Raw genomic sequence first — 21434 nt, 5'->3', positions numbered from 1 at the left:
TCACCTAAGAATGATGATTGTTTTTAAATCAATAAATTAAAATCTATGTCACACTTTAAAACAGATTTACAATTTTCCTTTATAAATGTTCATCATAATATATTTAAACAAAATCATATTTTTGGACATTTATATTATTTCCAGTGATCTGCTTATATCAACAGTATTATGATGAACATATTCATATATATTTCTTTACATATGTCCATGTTCATTTCCTCAGTTTAATGTCCTAGAAATGGAATTGTTGGTTGAATATCTAAAGAGTGCACCTTTTTTTTTTACTGGTCGAAAATCTTACTCTTTAATGTAATGAAAAATTCTAAAAATATCTACCCAGGGAAAAAACAGATTAATGATTACAAAGTACAGAAAACACCCAAAGGGAAAAGTTAGTTTGGCCTATGGTAGACAGCCTCCAAGGTGGCCCCCAATTACTCTTTTTTTTCTTAAATAAATTGTATTGGAATATAGTTGATTTACAGTGGTGTGTTGGTTTCTGGTGTACAGCAAGGTGACTGGGCTATTTATATATTTACAATATTCTTTTTCATTTTGGTTTATTACAGGATATTGAATATAGTTCCCTGTGCTGTATAGTAGGACCTTGTTGTTTATCCATCCTATATATATTAGTTTAAGAGTGTGACTATTAAAAGGTTTTAGACACATATTGTTATTATTTAGGTTGGTGCAAAAGTAATTGCATTTCAGACCCTGAATTTTAAATCATTGTAACTAGGCTCAAGCATATCTTTATTAATCAAAATAGGAACGATTACAATCAATACATTTTTACCAATGAGAAATAAGTTTGTTTATTCCTGTAGCATAAAAATCCATGCTTCAGGACTCAACAAACTCTTGGAAAGCAATTTCTGTGTCCTTCCGGTTGTGGAAGCATTTTTCCTGCAAAACGTTGTTGAGATGCTTGAAGAAGTGGTAGTTGGTTGGTGACAGGCCAGGTGAATACGGCAGATGAGGTAAAGCTTCATGGCCCAATTCGTTCAACTTCTGAAGCTTTGGTTGTGAGATGTGTGGTGGGTGTTGTCACTGAGAAGAATTGGCACTTTCTGTTGACCCGTGCTGGCTTCAGGCATTTCAGTTTTTGGTGCATCTCATCAATTTGCTGAGCATGCTTCTCTGATGTAATGGTTTCGCAGGGATTCAGAAAACTGTAGCAGATTGGACCGGCAGCAGACCACCAAAGAGTGATCGTGACCTTTTTAGGGAGTGCAAGTTTGGCTTTGGAAAGTGTTTTGGAGCGTTTTCTTGGTCCAACCACTGAGCTGGTTGTCCCTGGCTGTATAAAATCCACTTTACATCACAGGCCACAATCTGATTGAAAAATGCTTTGTTGTTGTTGGGTAGCATAAGACACTTCAAAATGATTATTTTTTTAATTTGATTTCAGCTCATGAGGCAGCCACTTATCAAGTTTTTTCACCTTTCCAGTTTGCTTCAAATGCCAAATGACCGTAGAATGGTTGATGTTGAGTTCTTTGGCAGCTTCTCATTTAGTTGTAAGAGGAGCAGCTTCAGTGATGGCTTTCAACTGGTTATTGTAAACATCCAGTGGCCATCCACTGTGCTCCTCATCTTCAAGGCTCTGGTCTCCTTTGCAAAACTTCACTGCACTGCATGTTCATTAGCAGTTCCTGGGCCAATTGCGTTATTGATGTTGAGAATGGCTCTGCTGCTTTATGGACCATTTTGAACTTAAATAAGAAAATGGCTCGATTTTGCTTTTTGTCTAACATAATTTCCATAATGTAAAATATATATAAAGTAAACAAGTAATAATTCATTAGCAAAAAGTATAAAGCAAGAAATGCACATTAAAATGATGTATAACATAACCACATTGATTTCAGAATTTATTCCAATATCAAATGGCAAAGTTCAATAATGCAAAACTGCAATTACTTAATAATAGATATCCTTTGGAAATCTGATTTCAAAAGTAGATTTTAAGAGTACCTAATTCCTTTCATCTTTGCCAACGTTGGATTTTAACTTCTTTTAAAATCTTTGTCAAAGCAATAGGTATAAAAAAGGGCTGACTTTTTGAGGTGTGAGGAGTAGTCCATACTATTTTTTAATTCATCCTTTAACTTTTTTGGGTTGGGAAGATCCCCTGGAGAAGGGAACAGCTACCCACTCCAGTATTCGGGCCTGGAGAATTCAAGAGTCGGACACGACTAAGTGACTTTCACTTTCACTTTTTTATTTCTATATAATATTTTAGTTCTCTACTTCTTTATCATGACATACTTTCATTTTATAGATGCCAGATTTTCTCAGTTTATTTAGGATATTATTTACAGATTTTTGGAAGTTAGCTACTATGTCTTCAGTTACCTCTGTTTCCTTTCGGGTCTATATGTTCCTCTTGCCCTTCTCTTTCATGCTACTAATTTTGTGCAATTATCTAGTGATTTTTAGCTGTTATTTCATAATTTTTGAAGACAGTCATAAGTTGATTACATTGACTAGGTAGCTGGTTTAGAATTCTTCTATGGTTGTTCAGTTCAGTTCAGTTCAGTTCAGTCATTCAGTTGTGTCCTACTCTGCAACCCCATGGACTGCAGCACACCAGGCTTCCCTGTTCATCACCAACTCCGAAAGCTTGCTCAAATTCATGTCCATTGAGTCGGTGATGCCATCCAACCATCTCATCCTCTGTTGTCCCCTTCTCCTCCTGCCCTCAATCTTTCCCAGCATCAGGGTCTTTTCAAAAGAGTCAGCTCTTTCCATCAGGTGGCCAAAGTATTGGAGTTTCAGCTTCAACATCAGTCCTTCCAATGAATATTCAGGACTGATTTCCTTTAGAATGGACTGATTGGATCTCCTTGCAGTCCAAGGGACTCACAACAGTCTTCTCCAACACCACAGTTCAAAAGCATCAATTCTTCGGCCCTCAGCTTTCTTTATAGTCCAACTCTCACATCCATACATGACTACTGGAAAAACCATAGCTTTGACTAGACAGACCTTTGTCAGCAAAGTAATGTCTCTGCTTTTTAATATGCTGTCTAGATTGGTCATAACTTTCCTTCCAAGGAGCAAGCATCTTTTAATTTCATGGCTGCAGTCACCATCTGCAGTGATTTTGGAGCCCCCCAAAATAAAGTCTGTCACTGTTTCCATTGTTTCCCCATCTATTTGCCATGAAGTGATGGAACCGGATGCCATGATCTTAGTTTTCTGAATGTTAAGTATTAAGCCAACTTTTTCACTCTCCTCTCTCACTTTCATCAAGAGGCTCTTTAGTTCTTCTTCACTTTCTGCCATAAGGGTGGTGTCATCTGCATATCTGAGGTTATTGATATTTCTTCCGGCAATCTTGATTCCAGCTTGTGTTTCTTCCAGTCCAGCATTTCTCATGATGTACTCTGCATATAAGTTAAATAAGCAGGGTGACAATATACAGCTCTGTGGTTGTTAAGGTCTATGTTTCTTTTTTTTTTTTTTTTTTTTTACTTTATTTTACTTTACAATACTGTATTGGTTTTGCCATACATTGACATGAATGCACCACGTGTGTACATGTGTTCCCAAATATGAAACCCCCCTCCCACCTCCCTCCCCATAACATCTCTCTGGGTCATCCCCGTGCACCAGCCCCAAGCATGCTGTATCCTGCATCGGACATAGACTGGTGGTCTATGTTTCTAAAGGGACAATGCTTTTGGGAAACTTGTGAGTCCTAGGTAACTGGGCGGACTTCTATTTAAGACTTTGTGGGTATTGGTCAAGAGTAATTGTCAAGGTAAAGAGCACATTACGCTTTTTTTTTTTTTCACATTACTCTTTGAAATAACTCTTTCTAGTTGCACTACTTGATCCCACACAATATACGTTAAATGCATCTTTCCTTATTACTTGTTTTATTTTCCTTCTTTTCCTCAATTTCTTATCCCAATCATTTTTTCTCCTTTCCGAAGTTATCATTTTACTCCACTGTTATTTAGATTGTGTCTTACAGCCTTTTAGAAAGTCCACAGGGAGTTCTGAAAGGTTGGTAGAAATTATGTTGAATTATAAACATCTAGTCAATGCTTTACCAACATTCCAAATAATCTTATTTCTACATCATCACTTAAAAAATAGTTATATCCTAAGAGTCTCCCTGGTGGGACTCCCTGGTGACTCAGATGGTAAAGAATTCACCTGCAGTGTGGGAGATCTGGGTTCGATCCCTGAGTTGGATAGATCCCTGGAGAAGGGCATGGCAACCCACTCCAGTATTCTTGCCTGGAGAATCCCATGAACAGAGGAGCCTGGTGGGCAACAGTCCGTGGGGTTGCAAAATATCGACACGACTGAGCGACTAAGCACAGCACAAGAGTCAAAATGGAAGCCTTTGAGATCTAGTCTTCCTAAGCCTCTAAGCATGCTTCATACTTACTGCTTATTGGGGAGGTCTGGGAGATGGTGCAGGAAGAGGGGTATTGCAGAATTAGGCCAGCTCTTATTGTTGCCTTTTGCTTTTCCAAACGTAAATACAGACACAGGCCACTGAACTAATAATATTAATTGATGCCACCCTAACAAAATAGGTCAAATAGAACAAAAACAAAACATTTACTGGGCTGTAACCTCTTGTTACATGACATCAAATCAGATAGTGTTTTGGTGTCCTAATGTGTATGAGGTAAAAAAGACAAAGCAAGCTGACTACATAAATATCTTGCTGCACATCCTAAAAAGAGACCTCTTGTTGTAGCCTCAGAAAGTATAACCAATTTACAGTATAGTTGTTTAGAGGAGAAAAGAGAGGGCTATAGAAATTTCCTCTTTAGACCTTGCCAAACTCTGAATTCCGAGTTCCTTCAAAAATACCTTAATTTATCACTTACTGAGAGCAAACACATGAAATAGCAGAAATGGACAATATAGTTTATTTCAAGGTAATAAGCTGCCTGTTCTGTCTTTTGGGTAGAAGTATTTGTAGTTTTGGAAGGAGTAACTACTATGTACCCCTGTCTTTGTCTAGGGCTAAAGCAAAGGTTTAATCTTGGAGATAATTGACAGAGTGTTCGATTTACTCTTTTATCCTAGACTAGAGGCTGTAAATTAGTTACAATTAAATCTTCAAGTAAGGAGAGGTTCATTTCACTTCTGTTGTGACTAAACAGTTCAAGCATTGTTTCCCTACTCATTTGATCTGTTCTAGAAGGGGGAAGGGGGTCAATGATCACATTTTTTAAAATGCCACTGCTTTCCTACTTCTAAATGCCAACCCTCATTTCTCCTAATCCAAATGTTATAAAACTCACCTTTATAGGTATACTATCTACTTCACAGGTTGTCTCCAATTCTTCTTCCCTAGATTTAGACCTTATCCAGACCTACCTCTTAGGGTTTCCCTTATAGCTCAGTTGGTAAAGAATCCACATGCAATGCAGGAGACCCCGGTTCAATTCCGGGTTGGGAAGATCTGCTGGAGAGGGGATAGGCTACCCTCTCCAGTCATTCTTGGGCTTCCCTTGTGGCTCAGATGGTAAAGAATCCACATGCAATGTGGGAGACCTGGGTTCGATCCCTGGGTTGGGAATATCCCTTGGAGATGGGAAAAGATACCCACTCCAGTATTCTGGGCTGAAGAATCCATGGACTGTATAGTCCATGGCGTCGCAAAGAGTCGGACATGCCTGGGTGACTTTCACTTGCTCACAGACCTACTTCTTACAGTATTTGATTCTCTTAAATTGTTTCTTGCCAGCCTTTTCATTGCTTAGTCCTCTTTAAAGACAGAGGCATGGTTCACCTTTACAGAATACTTTTTAAAATGTTTTCCCAATCCTTAATATAGTAATATGAGAAGAATCAGTTGCTCAGCAGTGTGGTCAAGCTATGGTTTTTTTGGTAGTGGTGTACAGATATGGGAGTTGGACCTCAATAAGAAACAAATGTGAAATGTAGGGAAGTGTATTAGCTAGTATTTTAGCTCTCTTTAAAAAAAAAAAAACTTTACTTTAAAAGAATAGACATAAAACATATGTACAGACATAACATTTGTTTCTTAAGGCTAACACAAGCTTTTCTGAAGTTGTAATAATTATGTAGCCTGATGAATGCCTAATTAAAAATCTATCTTTGTTTTTTTTCTTAGTCCTTGCAACCTTCATATTTTTAATACCCCTCCTCAATTGTAAATATTCTATTGTATAAATCTTTATAATAAAAAAGAATTTTACACTTAATATGTGATGATTAATTTTTTCAGTCTTTAAACTTTTTATGTTGTATTGGAGTATAGCTGATTAACAATGTTGTGGTAGTTTCAGGTGAACAGCAAAGGGACTCAGCCATACATATACATGTATCCTTTCTCCCTCAAATATGTGATTTTTTAAAATGAAATTTGTAAAATAAAATTTCCAATCATTATTAACTAATGGTTTTTCTATGTTATTTTTCTATATCATTTGGAAAATAACAATAGTAACTTCCTGTATCAATCAAAAATAGCAATTCTATTTTTACCAGTCTTTGTGTAAGCAAAACATGCCATTTCAGCAGTTGAGAGATAGGAGGCACAATTACATCTCAAAGTGTTATCTAATTGTCCTGTTTGTACATTGGATGCCATTTCCCTGACCCTGTCCACACTGAAGAAGAAACAAAGATTCAAACACTCTGCCAAACCAAAGGCTAGCCTAAAATTCCCTTCTCAGAGACATTCTTTTAGGGACAGTTTTTCATTTTTGGGATGCCAAGAGGGGCTAAAAGAAGAGACAGAAAGCAGAGTTTAAAAAGGTGAGTTTTAGGAGGGAGGAATGTGAGAACTATCTCTGTAAGAGATCCAGAGGATGAACTAGCCTGAAGTTTGGGTCTCCTCCATCTGCCACCTCACCTGCATCTGACTGATTGGTTTTGGACAACGTGCAGTTCTGACCCTTCTGAACGGAAGAGAGTAGGCTTGGACACCTAAGTGGGAAAGGGGCTTTTAACATTTTTCTTTAACTCTTGATGGAGGTCAAACTAAATTGAACAGTGAGGGAATTTTCCTGTGAGAAGAGGCAATGCTGAGCTTCCCTGATGGCTCAGCTGTGAAAGAAATTGCCTGCACTGCAGGAGATGCAGTTCTGTGGGTGTGATCCCTGGGTGGGGAAGATCCCGTGGAGAAGGAAATGGCAACCCACTCCAATATTCTTATCCCATGGACAGAGGAGCCTGGTGGGCTATGATCCATGGGGTCACAAAGAATTGGACATGGCTTAGAAACTAAACCACCACCACCACCACAGAGGCAATGCTAACTCCACTATCCTTATGACAGGTGTTAAATGAAGTATGTACCAACAACAATAAATTATTTTTTGTTGTTTAATCAAATTTATGCTGAAAAAAATTTTTGCTCCCACAGAAAACATTGAGGGAGTCAGTGGTTATGTTATTGACATAATTGTTCAGCTTCTGTGGTCGTTATTTTGAAGAAGGGATGACTCAGATAAGGTAAAAAATCAAGCAGATTCAGTCATGTTTTTAGGACTACTCATAACAAAATATAACCTAAAAATTTTCATCTGAATGTAACACTTTCAAGCGTGTTAGTTGGCTTTTCACAAGGATTTTCTTGAAAAACTTTTTAATCTAAAAGAAGTGAAACAAATGATTAGAGACAGTGTGATGATGCAGAAAGAGAATGGGTTTTGGAGCCAGGCTTGATGAACTTTGTTCTCAGTTATGGGAATTTGGTAAGGTTAAACTCCATTTCTCTGAGTTTTAGTTTATTATGTGTTTAACAGTGAGACAGGGTTAATAGGAGATAATACAAAAAGAGCATGTAGGCTTATGGTGCCATATTTAATATTATGATAAATAATTAAACTTTTTAGACACTCCTGCATGCCAGCAGGATAGATATTTGGGGGCAGATAGACTTTGAGCCAGTGATAAGAACACTTCAGAACATATATTTGTCTCATCCTACAGTTCTGTAGTTTTAGTTTAGATCCGTGATGTCACATTTATAGCTTTTTGACAAGGAATGGTAGATTCCTTTGAAAACACATTCTGTTAGATGAGTGGGTTTATTTTATAACAGACAATACATGTCTTATTTAAGATACCAAGTATGTCCACTACACAACCACATAATTTATTTTTTTAAATCAAATACATTGTGGGCATTTAAGTGGTAGAATACACAGAAGAAAGAGCACTGGAGGATAGGTATATTTAAATTCTTGTCCCCATGTCTGTCCACAGATGAATGGATAAATAAACTGTTGTACATATATGCAATGGAATGTTACTCAGCCATGAAAAGGAACACATTTGAGTCCATTCTGATGAGGTGGATAAACCTAAAGCCTACTATGCAGAATGAAGTAAGTCAGAGTGAGAAAAGCAAATATCATATATTAATGCATATGTATGGAATCTAGAGAGATGGTATTGATGAACCTATTTACAGAGCTGCAGTGGAGACGCAGACAGAGAGAACAGATGTATGGACACAGTGGGTGAAGGGAGGGTATGACAAATGGAGAGAGCAGCATGGAAACATGTGTACCACCATATGTAAAATAGTCAGTGGGAATTTGCTGTATGATTCAGGGAACTCAAACTGGGGCTCTGTGAGAACCCAGAGGGGTGGCTTGGCGTGGAAGGGTGGTTCAAGATGGAGGTTCAAGAGGGAAGGGAAGTATGTGTACTTATGGCTGAAGCACGTTGATGTATGGTATTAACCAACACAATATTGTAAAGTAATTATCCTCCAGTTAAAAATAAATAAAATTTTAAAATTCCTGTCTCCTTAGCACTGCTTTGTAGCTCTGTGATCTTGAAAAATACATGTAATTTCTTTCAGCTCCAAAATTTCTTCAATAAGAAAATGGAAATGATAATTGTATCCTGTAGCATATTTCGTTATTTATGTAGGATCAAATGAAATCACTAATATGCACTTTGAAAGTTGTTCTGGCGTGCTGTGATTCATGGGGTCGCAAAGAGTCGGACACGACTGAGCGACTGAACTGAACTGAACTGAACTGATACACCGTCCCAGTTGAAAGTATTATTGGGTTGAACCTAGGTAAACTAAAACAAACTTTCAAATTCAGACAAAATTTATTTAGAATCATTTAAAAAAAATTATTAGCTTTGTTATCCTTTAGGTCAGAGGTGTGACAATTTTCATTTTTAATATTCCTCTCATTATCAGAGATAATGACACTTTTCCCTCTTTTCTGAGAAGCAGTAGTAAATAGTAGTGGACAGTTGCAGGTCTGAGCATTAGGGTGCCTGTGATCTAAATTGTACTTTTGTTGTTTATAAGCTTAATAGCTTAGAGCAAATATCTTGTATGCTCTGGATTTTCATTATCTCTGTAGTAATGGAGTTTGCTGTGTTTTCTTCTGATTTTATAAATTTATGTGAGCATTTTTAAAAATTATCACTTAGTTCTCCCTGACAATTGAGAACTTCCCCAAAGATGAGTATAATATGTGTTACTACACATTGTCTGTGTCGTGCCATGAGGCCCTTATAGCGAAAGAGATATTCTTAAGTATCAATATTAACCTCTGAATTCTAAAGTTTGATATTCTATAAGAAGAAATGCTAAGGAGTGATGTTTATGGTTTGTTTTCCAATTGCATCTGACCTTGATTATTTTGTTATTACATCAGTATATTCATCTTTAATACAAAGTGTTATTGTTTTCCTTAGAAAGGCTAGCATATTTTCTTCGACATTCAGAAAGGCTTCCCTGGTGGCTCAGATGATAAAGAATCTGTCTGCAATGCAGGAGACCTGGGTTTGATCTCTGGGTTGGGAAGGTCCCCTGGAGAAGGAAATGGCAGCCCACTCTAGTATTCTTGCCTAGAGAATCCCCATGGACAGAGGAACCTGGTGGGCTATAGCCCATGGGGCCACAAAGAGTCAGATATGACTGAATGACTAAAGCTTTCTCCTTTTCAGAAGGGCCAAGTTTTTGCTATATTATTGTCAGGTAGCATGCTTAAAACTATATCAAATAAATGAGATAATTTTAATCTCAGGCCATTTCATTGTTGGTTGGGCTGCCATTTTTCAGTTAACAACACACTTGGTGGCTGGCATGCTCACAGAATAGCATCTTTTAGAAGCACACAGCCTTAATTTATCTTGATCTCAAGCAGCAATAAAAATGGTGAGAGATATATGGGAAATAGACAGGGAAACAGTGTCAGACTTTATTTTTGGGGGCTCCAAAATCACTGCAGATGGTGATTGCAGCCATGAAATTAAAACACTCTTACTCCTTGGAAGGAAAGTTATGACCAACCTAGAGAGCATATTCAAAAGCAGAGACATTACTTTGCCAACAAAGGTCTGTCTGGTCAAGGCTATGGTTTTTCCTGTGGTCATGTATGGATGTGAGAGTTGGACTGTGAAGAAAGCTGAAGAATTGATGCTTTTGAACTGTGGTGTTGGAGAAGACTCTTGAGAGTCCCTTGGACTGCAAGGAGATCCAACCAGTCCATTCTAAAGGAGATCAGTCCTGGGTGTTCATTGGAAGGACTGATGCTAAAGCTGAAACTCCAGTACTTTGGCCACCTCTTGCGAAGAGTTGACTCACTGGAAAAGACTGATGCTGGGAGGGACTGGGGGCAGGAGGAGAAGGGGACGACAGAGGATGAGATGGCTGGATGGCATCACGGACTCGATGGACATGGGTTTGGGTGAATGCTGGGTGTTGGTGATGGACAGGGAGGCCTGGCGTGCTGTGATTCATGGGATCGCAAAGAGTTGGACACAACTGAGCGACTGAACTGAACTGAACTGATTGTTAAAAATATATTCAATATAACTCAAACGCTTTTGTTAGTTAATCATCACGCTTAAACTTCTGTTTTGTAGATGAGGAAACCCATATAAAACTAAAATAAACATAAATCACTCTTGAAAGGTGTTCAGTTATCCAACTAATAATTATAGTAAGTGTTGATTAGTTAGTCCTTTTGCTGTTCTTTTTCTTCATTCTATTGTCAACTTTTGATTATCTAGTCCTTATTATATACTGGGTTATGAGAGAAATAAGAAAAAAATTAATTTAGCTATTTACATTATTTGCTTATCTTTCTAGTGAAATAACCATTTGTGGTTAAAAGTCAGGATTAAAAATTTTATTTGTAGATTTTATATGTGATTTAAAATTTTTTCATTAAGAAACCATGTTCTATTCATATACTAAAATGATAAAGCCCAAACTATATTCACCATTCTTTTCTTCAAATATAACTGCAGATGATAGCTTGAGTGTCTTTCTAAACTCTTTTCTCTGTACTCTGTCCACCTGATATTTACACATCTACAGATATGGCTGGTATATATAGGATTATGCTATAGATGAGGCATCTATAATTTGCACTTTTCAAGGAAGGAAGGAAGAAGAAGGAAGGAAGTAGTACCTTCCTTCTTTTAAATTTTTGCAAATCTATTAGGCAAAAGTCTGATTGCTTTAAAAAATTTGTGTTGAACATCGTTTCACATGTTTATTGGCTACTTCAATTTTTCTCTGTATTGGTGTTTGCATGATATTGTTTTGTTTATATTTTATTTACACTTTTTATTTTGTTTTTAACCTTGTACACATGGCTTCTTTACTTTCAGCTTACATTGCAGGAGACACAGGAGATGGTGGGTTCAATCCCTGGGTCAGGAAGATCCCCTGGGGAAGGAAATGGCAACCCACTCCAGTATTCTTGCCTGGAGAATCCCATGGACAGAGGAGCCTGGCAGGCTACAGTCCAAAATGTTGCAAAGAGTTGGACACCACTAAATGACTAGGCACACACATACACTGCACACCTACCTGTATTGGTTGCCATATTGTATTATTTTTTATTTAATTTGCAAAATTTGTTTATAGATTCTAGATGTCAATCTGTTGCTTGATTTTGAACTTTGTTATTTTTATCATTGTTTGTCAACTGCTTAAAATTTTTTATATACTCTAAGTTACCATTTTTTTTCTCTTTGCCTTCTATATTTTGTGCTTTGCATATGGTCTTCCTTTTGCCATGGGGTTTTATTTTCTCGTTTGTATAGATAACCAGGTGTTTTAGCCTATCAAATATCTTTCAAATAGCTGATTGAACTGTACTCCTACATTTCTCAGAGATCACACAAGTTTTCCCTTAAAACTGAAGAAGTTTGTTACTCTAAAGATGCTGTGGCTATGACTTTTGACAATCATTTCAGCATGATGTTTTTCCCAACATTGTCATAATGAGGTAAACATTAAATTTTCATTAGTTATGTTTGACCTCAAGCACAAACTTGAATAATTTGTGCAAATCATTAGACAAGTGCTGTAGCTACACACCAAACTGCTCTTTGGGTTGTTAACCAAGGGGCATACGTATCTGCATTTTCCCCCTCAGTTTAACCCTACTTTGAATGCCATGCAATTTACAGACAAAAAAATGATTTAAATTCTCATGTTTAAAAAATATTTTAGAGGAGAAATGAAAGATTTGTTCATGTAAACATTTTTTTTTTCCTTCAGTTTTGTCGAGGCAACATGCTTCACAAGTCCTGGTTAGGAGACGCCGTGCAAATTCATTGCTTGAAGAAACAAAAAAGGGCAATCTTGAAAGAGAATGCATTGAAGAACTATGCAATAAAGAAGAAGCCAGGGAAGTCTTTGAAAATAACCCGGAAACGGTAAGAACTCATGAAAAGTGGTCAGTTAGTATACCTGGACATATAGTTACAGACGGAACATTTCTAGCTTTAGTCTCTGTTCCCTCGTGTACCTTTTTAAAGTTAATGATTGTGTATATCACCCTCTGTGGGCTCAATCCACCCACCAGTGCAGGAGACACAGGAGAGGCGAGTTTTATCCCTGAGTCGGGAAGATCCCCTGGAGAAGAAAATGGTAACCACTTCAGTAATCTTGCCTGGAAAATCACGTGGACAGAGGAGCCTGGTGGGCTGCAGTCCATGGGCTCCCAAAGAGTTGAACACAGCTTAGCAACTGAACCACAACAGTGTCACTTCTGCATTTTCCCATTGAAGCATTTCAGGAGGCAGTGCCTTCAAGGGTGGGCGTGTTAGGGAAATACTATTTGCCGAAAGCAAATGCTCTGACCAAACTATAATTCAATTATACCTAATTATCACAAATAGTATGAATTTCATGGTTTGTAACTACTTTCTTTCAACCAGTATTTTGTATTGTTGGGTGAGGGGAAGGCATCTCTAGTGTGTGCACGTGTGTGTGTGTATGACTACATCGTTATCACTATGCTTCATTAATTCTCTCCATTGGCATTTTTAACTAAGCTTTAGAAAATAGGACCTCTAATTCAGCGCTTGGTACATAATAGGTATTCAGTGAATGCTTACTGAAGAATTCATTTCAATACTGCGTTTCCTAACAACACTTTTAATTTATTCCATAAACTCTTGGGAAGTTTCCTGAGCCCACTTTAAATCATTGATAATCCCAGGGGTAGAATTTATATCTTTAGTGCATACATTTTTCCAAGCTAGTCTAGAAAACTATAAAGATCCCTAAATATCTTACAGAAATAAGAGACCCTTAGAGCTGATCTTTAGCCCCCCAGTTCTCTTAGAGAAGCCTGTCTCTAACTTGTTCTGTGGGTAGCAAGAATATAAATAGTGCCTCTAAGAATTAGGATGAGGGTGACCTTGAGAATTAAAATTTGATGACCTTTGGGGTTACCCTAGATTTTTTTCCTGTATGAACTGTATATCCAAAAGGAAACGAGGGAGGCATATGTATCTTCAAAATACTTCCTTTACTTCTGACTTAGCTCCTGGGACCATGAGACTAGATAAGCAATAACAAGCAGGAATCATTTGTCTATAGTGAAAGAACTTGTCCAGGACAGTAATAACTTGTGTTTTCTGGGATTACCCTTTAATCCTCTTACCTCCACATACTCTAATAGGTTCAAAGGGAATTTTCCCCAAGGTACTCATTTTTAACACTCTCCAAGTTTGAAACCAAATGTTTCTCTTAGTTTTGCTGTCTTTTGTGGAAAAGCAATTGAGAAGGCAAAAATATTTTATTTCACACAAGGTAACAGTGTACTCTTATTGTGTAGGAAGCAAATACACAAATATACATATACATAAATGTTTCTGTTTATTATGGAAATTGAAACTATTTCCCAAAGTAGGGACTCCTTCCCTTTTCAGTGATTATCAACCATCTGCTATTCTTGTTCTGCCTATTCTGTACCCCCACTCACTCTAATTTTTGTTAGTTTTGCCAGAACATTTTAAAACAAGCCTGCATGCCCAAGATTTCATTTTATTATATCACCCATCAGTACTTAAGCATGTATTTCTAACACTAAATATGTTCTCATAGTTTATCATGGTTTAACCTCTGAGTAGCAAATGGGGAATGAGACAGAAGACATGTGGAGGGGAGGGAAACAGTGGAGAAAAGAAACTCATTTATGTGCTTATTCTCCTCCACTCATTCTGATAATGGTGTTACGGATAGAAGGAAAAGAGATGATGGTGAGAGTGGAAGAGAGGAAGAAATGGGTGAAATGAAAGAAAAAGCATTTGTTATTGTTTCTCACTTTCTTTCCTTCTCCAAACACTCCCTGTCTATATCCCTCATACCCTAGTCCAGACTCCCAGTCACCACCTTATTGCTTATCTCCCCATTGTCCCTAACATAGTCCTTTCCCCATTACATTATCTCGTGTTGAACCCATTCATCATTACCTACGTCCTGGCTTTTCCCCAACCTCTGGGATCTAATGCCTGATGATCTGAGGTAGAACTGAAGTGATAATAATGGAAATAAAATGCACAATAAACATAATACATTTGAATCATCCTGAAACCATCCCCACTCCCTTGGTCTGGAATAAAAATTGTCTTCCATGAAACCAGTCCCTGGTGCCAAAAAGATTTGGGGACCGCTGCTATAGAAGACAATATCAATGTCTGAATTGCTTAGTGGTTGGATCTCATTCTTAGAAATTAGTAGATAAGTGTTGTGTAGGTTTATATGTGAAAGGAGGAAGGAATAAGGACTTTAATTGTATCCTGGATGAAAGTTATGCTCTGTACTTGAGGTTGTTTTTGTGTAGAAACGTTGGTTTCTCATGAGAAGTTCTTATGCTATTAGTATTGCGCATTAGATATTTTATGACTTAAGTAGGCTTTTGTGAACCAGCCTGGGGACCTTTCCATCAGAAAATCACTGTTAACATTTTTCTCCTTTTGGTAAAGTGTATTCCTTAGTCCAAATTACTGATTTACAGAAAAATTTCTTGGTACATCACCAGTTTATAAGTAAGGTATTACATGTACATAAGATGCTAAAAGATAAATGACCACTTCAATTCAAATTATGTTATTCAGCAATTAATCTAGTGTGTGTAATCAACATGATGTCAAGTATATCGAATGGGTATCTAATCATCATGGAAAAATTAAAGGATTTACAAAAAGGGGGCATATGTAGTCACATTTAACATCTTCAATGGAACCTGTTTTCATTTTAGAAGTCTCTGAAGAATGATTTAATTGATCAGTATTGCTTTAAGCCTAAAAGCATTTTATTGGCTTAATGCTATTAGCCATATACTTCTGGTGTACCTTTTACTATAGAAAAAATGTTATACTGTAATGTGAAAATGACAGTTATATGTAATTTATTGCATCTTTAATATAAAAACATGTTTTAAAATTAAATGTTAACTTTATAGTGAAATTTACCTTTGTTAAGATATATTTTTTCTTTTCTTTTTTTCTAGGAATATTTTTATCCAAAATATTTAGGTAAGTTTAAAAGATCTCAATCATATAATCTTAAAAATGATAGAAATTTAACTATGATGAAGTCCAGTCCTCCATTTATCTATATTCCACCCCATACAATTTCATTAGCCTTGGGAGTAAGATCTCATTCTGTATGCAGATTTGCTATCCTTCTGTCCTTTTATTTAAAGACATGTACCCAACTTTCACTTTCTTTGCCTATCTTATTTGGCAGTGTAATAGAAAAGCTGAAGTCCTAAGAAAAATAATAATAATATGATGTGGACTCTAGTCTCAGACCTAAAAGTTTCTGCTGTGTCAGATTGGGCAACTTATTTAACTTTTTAATTTCTGTATTATATTATGTTATAACTTTATTTTCTAACTTCAGAGTTATTGGGAATACAAAATAAGCACATGAATTAGATAGATTTTTAAAAATTATGTCAAACTTTCTTCAAATGTAAAGTATAATTCAACTGATTTATATAATTGAAAAAAAAGTATGACCTTTTTTACTATGATTTATTTTTGATTCACATTTTATATTTTGGTCTTTATTTAGTTATATGTGATGAATTCCACTGTTGAGAACAGAAATGCTCTACCTTAATTAAAACCTTTTTGTCATTTGATGTGTATATTTTGAAGGCCAGTGTTCCTAAGTGGGAAAAAGAAATGTTTATAATCCTGTCTCTGGTAAACTTAATAGTAATTTCACTAATTATCACAGCTCATGCTGCGAGCTCCTTACAGTGAGATAATGTCACCCAAGAAATTAGATCACTATTACCTATTTTTCGGACAGTATTTGGATTTAGAGTTGTAAGAGTTCAGGAAACATGTAGTCTATCCACATCCTCCATGCAGTGCACTGAAAACATGGAATTTGGGCAAAAATACTCAGGGCTTCATTAGATAAAGGGAAGTTTTTAAATTGTGTTCTTTTCCTTAGAAAATAGAGTAAACAACTCTGCCGTCTGTGTAGGCCTGTAAAATATCACTGGATAAACTGGATGATTAAATTTATGAGCGAAAAACTTCTTGGGAAGAATGCTACATTCTGAACCAAAATGTAAACATCAGAAATAGCTTTTAGTTTTTAGTTCTTGCCCAACAGGTGGATTAGTTCAGACTGCTGACTTCTCTTAAAATCATCTCAAAAGAAGCAATAGCTATTCCAGGTGCTAATAATAACAAAATATAATGAAAAAAAGGTCAGGAAATGTGAGGAGTCCACGGATAGACTGAAGACGGCCTGACCCACTATGTGTGTATGGAGACCTGGCGTGCTGACTTCTGAGGCAGTGGTAAGAGGACACAGTGGTATTTTCAAAAGAACCTGAGCATTCAAATCAAGCAAACTTTTAAAAATACAAGAGAGAAAACCCTGAGTAACAAAAAAAATAAGGAAATAACAAAAATAAGGATAGAAGTAAATGGAAAACAAAGAGAGGATTAATAGTAGAAAATCTCATTCTTTGAAAAGGCAAAGTAAGGAAAGTAAATTATATGAACTTCCAGCAAGAATAAACAAGGAAAAAGAAAAAAAGGGAAAGAAGAAATACCAAAACACAAAATGTAGGTTAAAGGGGGAAACTACTATAAACCCAACATAGACTGGATTTATAATCATAAAATAAAGATTCTAAAATAAAATATAATCATAAAATGTTACAAAAGATAATTGTATGACAATATGGGTATAGGAGCTGTCATCGTCTAGAACCAAGATTTCTTTCTAGTGTGTTCTGTCCTGACCACTGGAACCTCTCCTGAAAGTGCCTCTCTCTCAGGCTTTCCTCCATGATGGCCCAAGTTTCTATTCCTAATTCCAGTTCTTGGGAGAGCTTCTGCTTCAGGCTACAAAAGCTAAGATGATCTCTCTCCAGTTCTCACCTCTCTACCCATTCACTCTCTCCCACATCCTGCCTTCCTGTTGGACAACAAGAAAGAGAAATGGGAAAGTAAGGGGTAGGATTACACTGCTTTGAGTAACCATGCAGCTCACTCTTCACACTGTACTTCTAAAAAAATTAGCAAAAAATTCCAAAAAAATGTTATCACTGTATTAGTATGGACTCATATATAAGGTGGTTTATGGGTTAAACGTACTTTGTAGTCTGGCTTGGTGTCCCAATCACCATATGAAGCATTTCACCTGAACCTCTAACTTAAGGGTTTCGAATTTTGGCTGTCTGATTTGTCCAGAACTGCAAAATGAGGCTTTCTTACAAGCCAGAATCCTAATGAAATATTCACACTAGAATAAGATAATTCTGGGAGTGGGTGATTCAAGAGGAGGAACAAATGAATTCAGGGAAAGAATACTCAGGACCTAAGATTGCTTAGGTCTCATTGGGTCTCCAGGAAGACTACAATGTAAGTATAAACTATTGTTTTTGTGGGAAAATATTATAACCTACCTTGGTAGGCTAAATAGTGACTGCCCCCCTTCAAAGATGTTCATGTCCTATCCTTAGAACCTCTGAATGTTACCTTAATTGTTGTCTTTGAAGATTTAATAAGGATTTTGAGATGAGAACATTATTCAGTGTAGTTATAAACATTCTTACGTAAGGGAGGCAGGAGATCAGAGTTTGTAGTAAGATATATGACAATAAGCAAGAGTTGAGAATGATATGAGGTTGGAGCCATGAGCCAAGGAATGCAGGTAGCTTGTGGAAGCTGAAGAAACAGAGGAAATAGATTCTCCCTTAGAGTCGTCAGAAGGAACGCAGCCCTACCAACACCTTCATTTTAGGCTTCTGATCCCTGTAACTGTACGAGAATGTTTGTGTTATTTTCAGCTGGTGAGATTGTGATGATTTGTCACAAAAGCTAAGAAAGGAATATACACACAGACTTCAAATGAGCCTTTGCACCCATCTGTAATAAACTGTGTTCTCCAAAGATGACTGCAAAAATATTTCCCATCTCACATATGCTTCTGTAATGTCATCTTGCCACTTTCCCATCACCGTGTGAAATCTATCCTTTTCCCCCTCCCCCAAATCTGGGTGGACCCTGAGACTGCTTTGATCAATAGACTATGATGGAAGTGACACAGTGCCTCTTAATTGGCCTGGCAGCTTCTTTCTTCTTCCTCTTGGAAGCTAAGTACCACGAAAGCAGTGCCACTTTAGGACTGCGTACTCAGGGAAGCGCAACCATGTGGAGAAGCCCTGAAGCATGGCATATACCGTGTGGAGACAGAGATGCCAAGAAGCCTGCGCTGTTAAACATGTGAGTGAAAAGTCATCCAGAAAGTGCATCTTCCAGCCCCAGCCACCCTGACTGGTCCCGTGTGCAGCAGAGACAAACAGTTTACGTACATAAACCCTTTCTAAATGTTTGATACATAGATCATAAGTAATATAAAATGATTATTTTATAAGCCACTAATTTGAGGATTCTTTACTCAGCAAAAGATGACCAAAACACCACCTTTTTAGTGGGTTAGTGACTGTCTATACCTGTCCTGGGAAATCCTATGTACAGGAGGCTGGTGGGCTACAGTCCATGTGGTTGCAAAGAGACACAACTTAGCAACTGAGCACTAACAACAATCTGTACAATGAACTGATATATACAATGTTGTCTTCAGTGGCTGTTAAGACATGTTATGTTGTTGGTCTTAAATGACTCCTGGTTAAAGTCCATACGTATTTTATTTCTGTTTTTCATCTTATTTCTGCCAGATTGCTGAATCTAATTTCACAAAGTTGTTTTGAGAAATAAAATGAATAAAGTAAACCTGCTTTGTAATATTGAGGCACTATACAAACATTATTTTATTAATCTCTATGCAACATTGGAAGAATTGGAAGTTGCCTACAACAACCAGAAACACTAACTCATTCTATTCAGTTAATAATAGACAGTTTCTAAATTAGGCTCTGGTCTACAGATTTGAGGGTAACTTTAGGTCTCTGCTACAGAATTAAGAACATAGATTTATGTGGCAATAAATTTCTTTGCTAATCCAAGATATTTTCCCCTTCTGGCTTTAAGGCTCTTTTCTAAAGAGAAGCTTCTATAAATATGTTTTTCATGATTGTGTATACATTGCAATCTTGCTTGTAGATTTTTGATTTTTCGAAAAGGTGGATGGAGACATTTAGGATTGACATTTTGATTGCTGAATCATGTCAATACACAGAAGCATAAATATCCTACTGCTCTGGATAATTTCTACCATGATTTCAGATCAAGTTTAGTGTATCAGCTCTAAGATGACACTTGTTTGTGTTTTACAGGTTGTCTTGGCTCTTTCAGAGCTGGATTATTCACTACTGCTCGTCTGTCAACTAATGCTTACCCTGACCTAAGGAGCTGTGTCAATGGTAAACACTTCTACCATCAGTTTAAAAACCAAAACGGCAAAAACCTGCAAGTAAAGTACACCCATATAAATATAACTACTGTTTAAACATCAACAAATGAGCCCTTGAAGGGCTGGCTGTAGGCCACGTAAGGAGGTTTTCTCAAAATACATTTGAGGAATAGTGTTTTTTGGGGGTGGGGGTATGCCACATGGCTCTAGCACTGGATCAAATTGGCCAAATAATTATTTCTTTCAGTGTTTACTTATTATTTACTTAAACTTTTAAGTATCATATAACATTTGTATGTATCAAAAATATACAAGATGAATTATTTTCTTCTTTTTGGCCATGTTGCACAGCTTGTGGGACCTGAGTTCCCCCACCAGGGACTGAACCCAGGCCACAGCAAGGGAGATCCCTAACCGCTGGACTGCCAGGGAACTCCCTGAAGGAATGTGTTTTTAGATGTAAATGCTGCTTAAAATGAATTTTCTAGCTAACTTTTAAATTGAAGTGGTCCTTATTTGCCAAGCTTTACATCATTGGCTTCAGAATTTTATTCCCAAGAGCTTTTTGACTGTTGTTGCATAATCATGTACTTATGACCAAATGTTACAGTTGACTAATAGGTCACAGGGAAGCCACATTTATTTTTCTGACTTTTGGTATAAATGAGGAAATGTGGAAATATTGGTATATTATTGGTATACCACATTTGGTATAAATGTGGTATAAATGTGTAAAATATTGTGATATCAAGTTAGCCTTTTCCCTCTGAAGTTCACATAAGGCCTAGTGATAAATCTGGTAGATTATTTGTCTCTAGTTTATCAATTTCCTGACATGCAGAGACAAAGGTGAAATTGAAACATGTAAATTGGGATGTTTGTCCAGTGAATATTTTACATGCAGCATTGGTACTATTGAGATATTCACTTATCTGCACTTTCTATAATTCAAAATTAGCTGTAACTTCACAAGTAAAACAGCTTGCTTGAACATGTTTATTTAATTCATACTTTATTGTTTTAATTTACCCAAGAACAGAAAAATAATTTTATAGTTTCTTGATTAACCTGTTTTCTATTCTTTTAACTAATATATGGACTTCTCAGATATCCCAGTACAGAATCCACCTGCCTATGCAGCAGATGCAAGAGATGCGGGTTTGATCGCTGGGTTGGGAAGATCCTCTGGAGTAGGAAATGGCAATGCACTCCAGTATTCTTGCCTGGAGAATTCCCATGGACAGAGGAACCTGGTAGGCTATAATCCATGGGGTCACAAAGAGTCAGACATGACTGAGCAACTGAGCACACACACATAACTAATACCTAATAAATTGCTAAT

General features: G+C 36.8%; 1 protein-coding gene across 1 annotated transcript in view; it reads left to right on the top strand.

Moving 5' to 3' along the window:
* Positions 1–21434, top strand: part of PROS1 (protein S) — a 69084-nt gene that overhangs the window by 12225 nt on the left and 35425 nt on the right. Inside the window, exons 2-4 of the mRNA XM_068971789.1 lie at positions 12509–12666; positions 15753–15777; positions 20016–20102. Of these exons, the coding sequence (XP_068827890.1) occupies positions 12509–12666; positions 15753–15777; positions 20016–20102 (270 nt within the window). The remainder of the gene's footprint in view (positions 1–12508; positions 12667–15752; positions 15778–20015; positions 20103–21434) is intronic.

The sequence above is a fragment of the Capricornis sumatraensis genome, chromosome 1 (genome assembly GCF_032405125.1).
Source record: "Capricornis sumatraensis isolate serow.1 chromosome 1, serow.2, whole genome shotgun sequence".
NCBI classification, from domain to species: Eukaryota; Metazoa; Chordata; class Mammalia; order Artiodactyla; family Bovidae; genus Capricornis; species Capricornis sumatraensis.
This window is presented reverse-complemented; position numbering and strand designations above follow the sequence as displayed.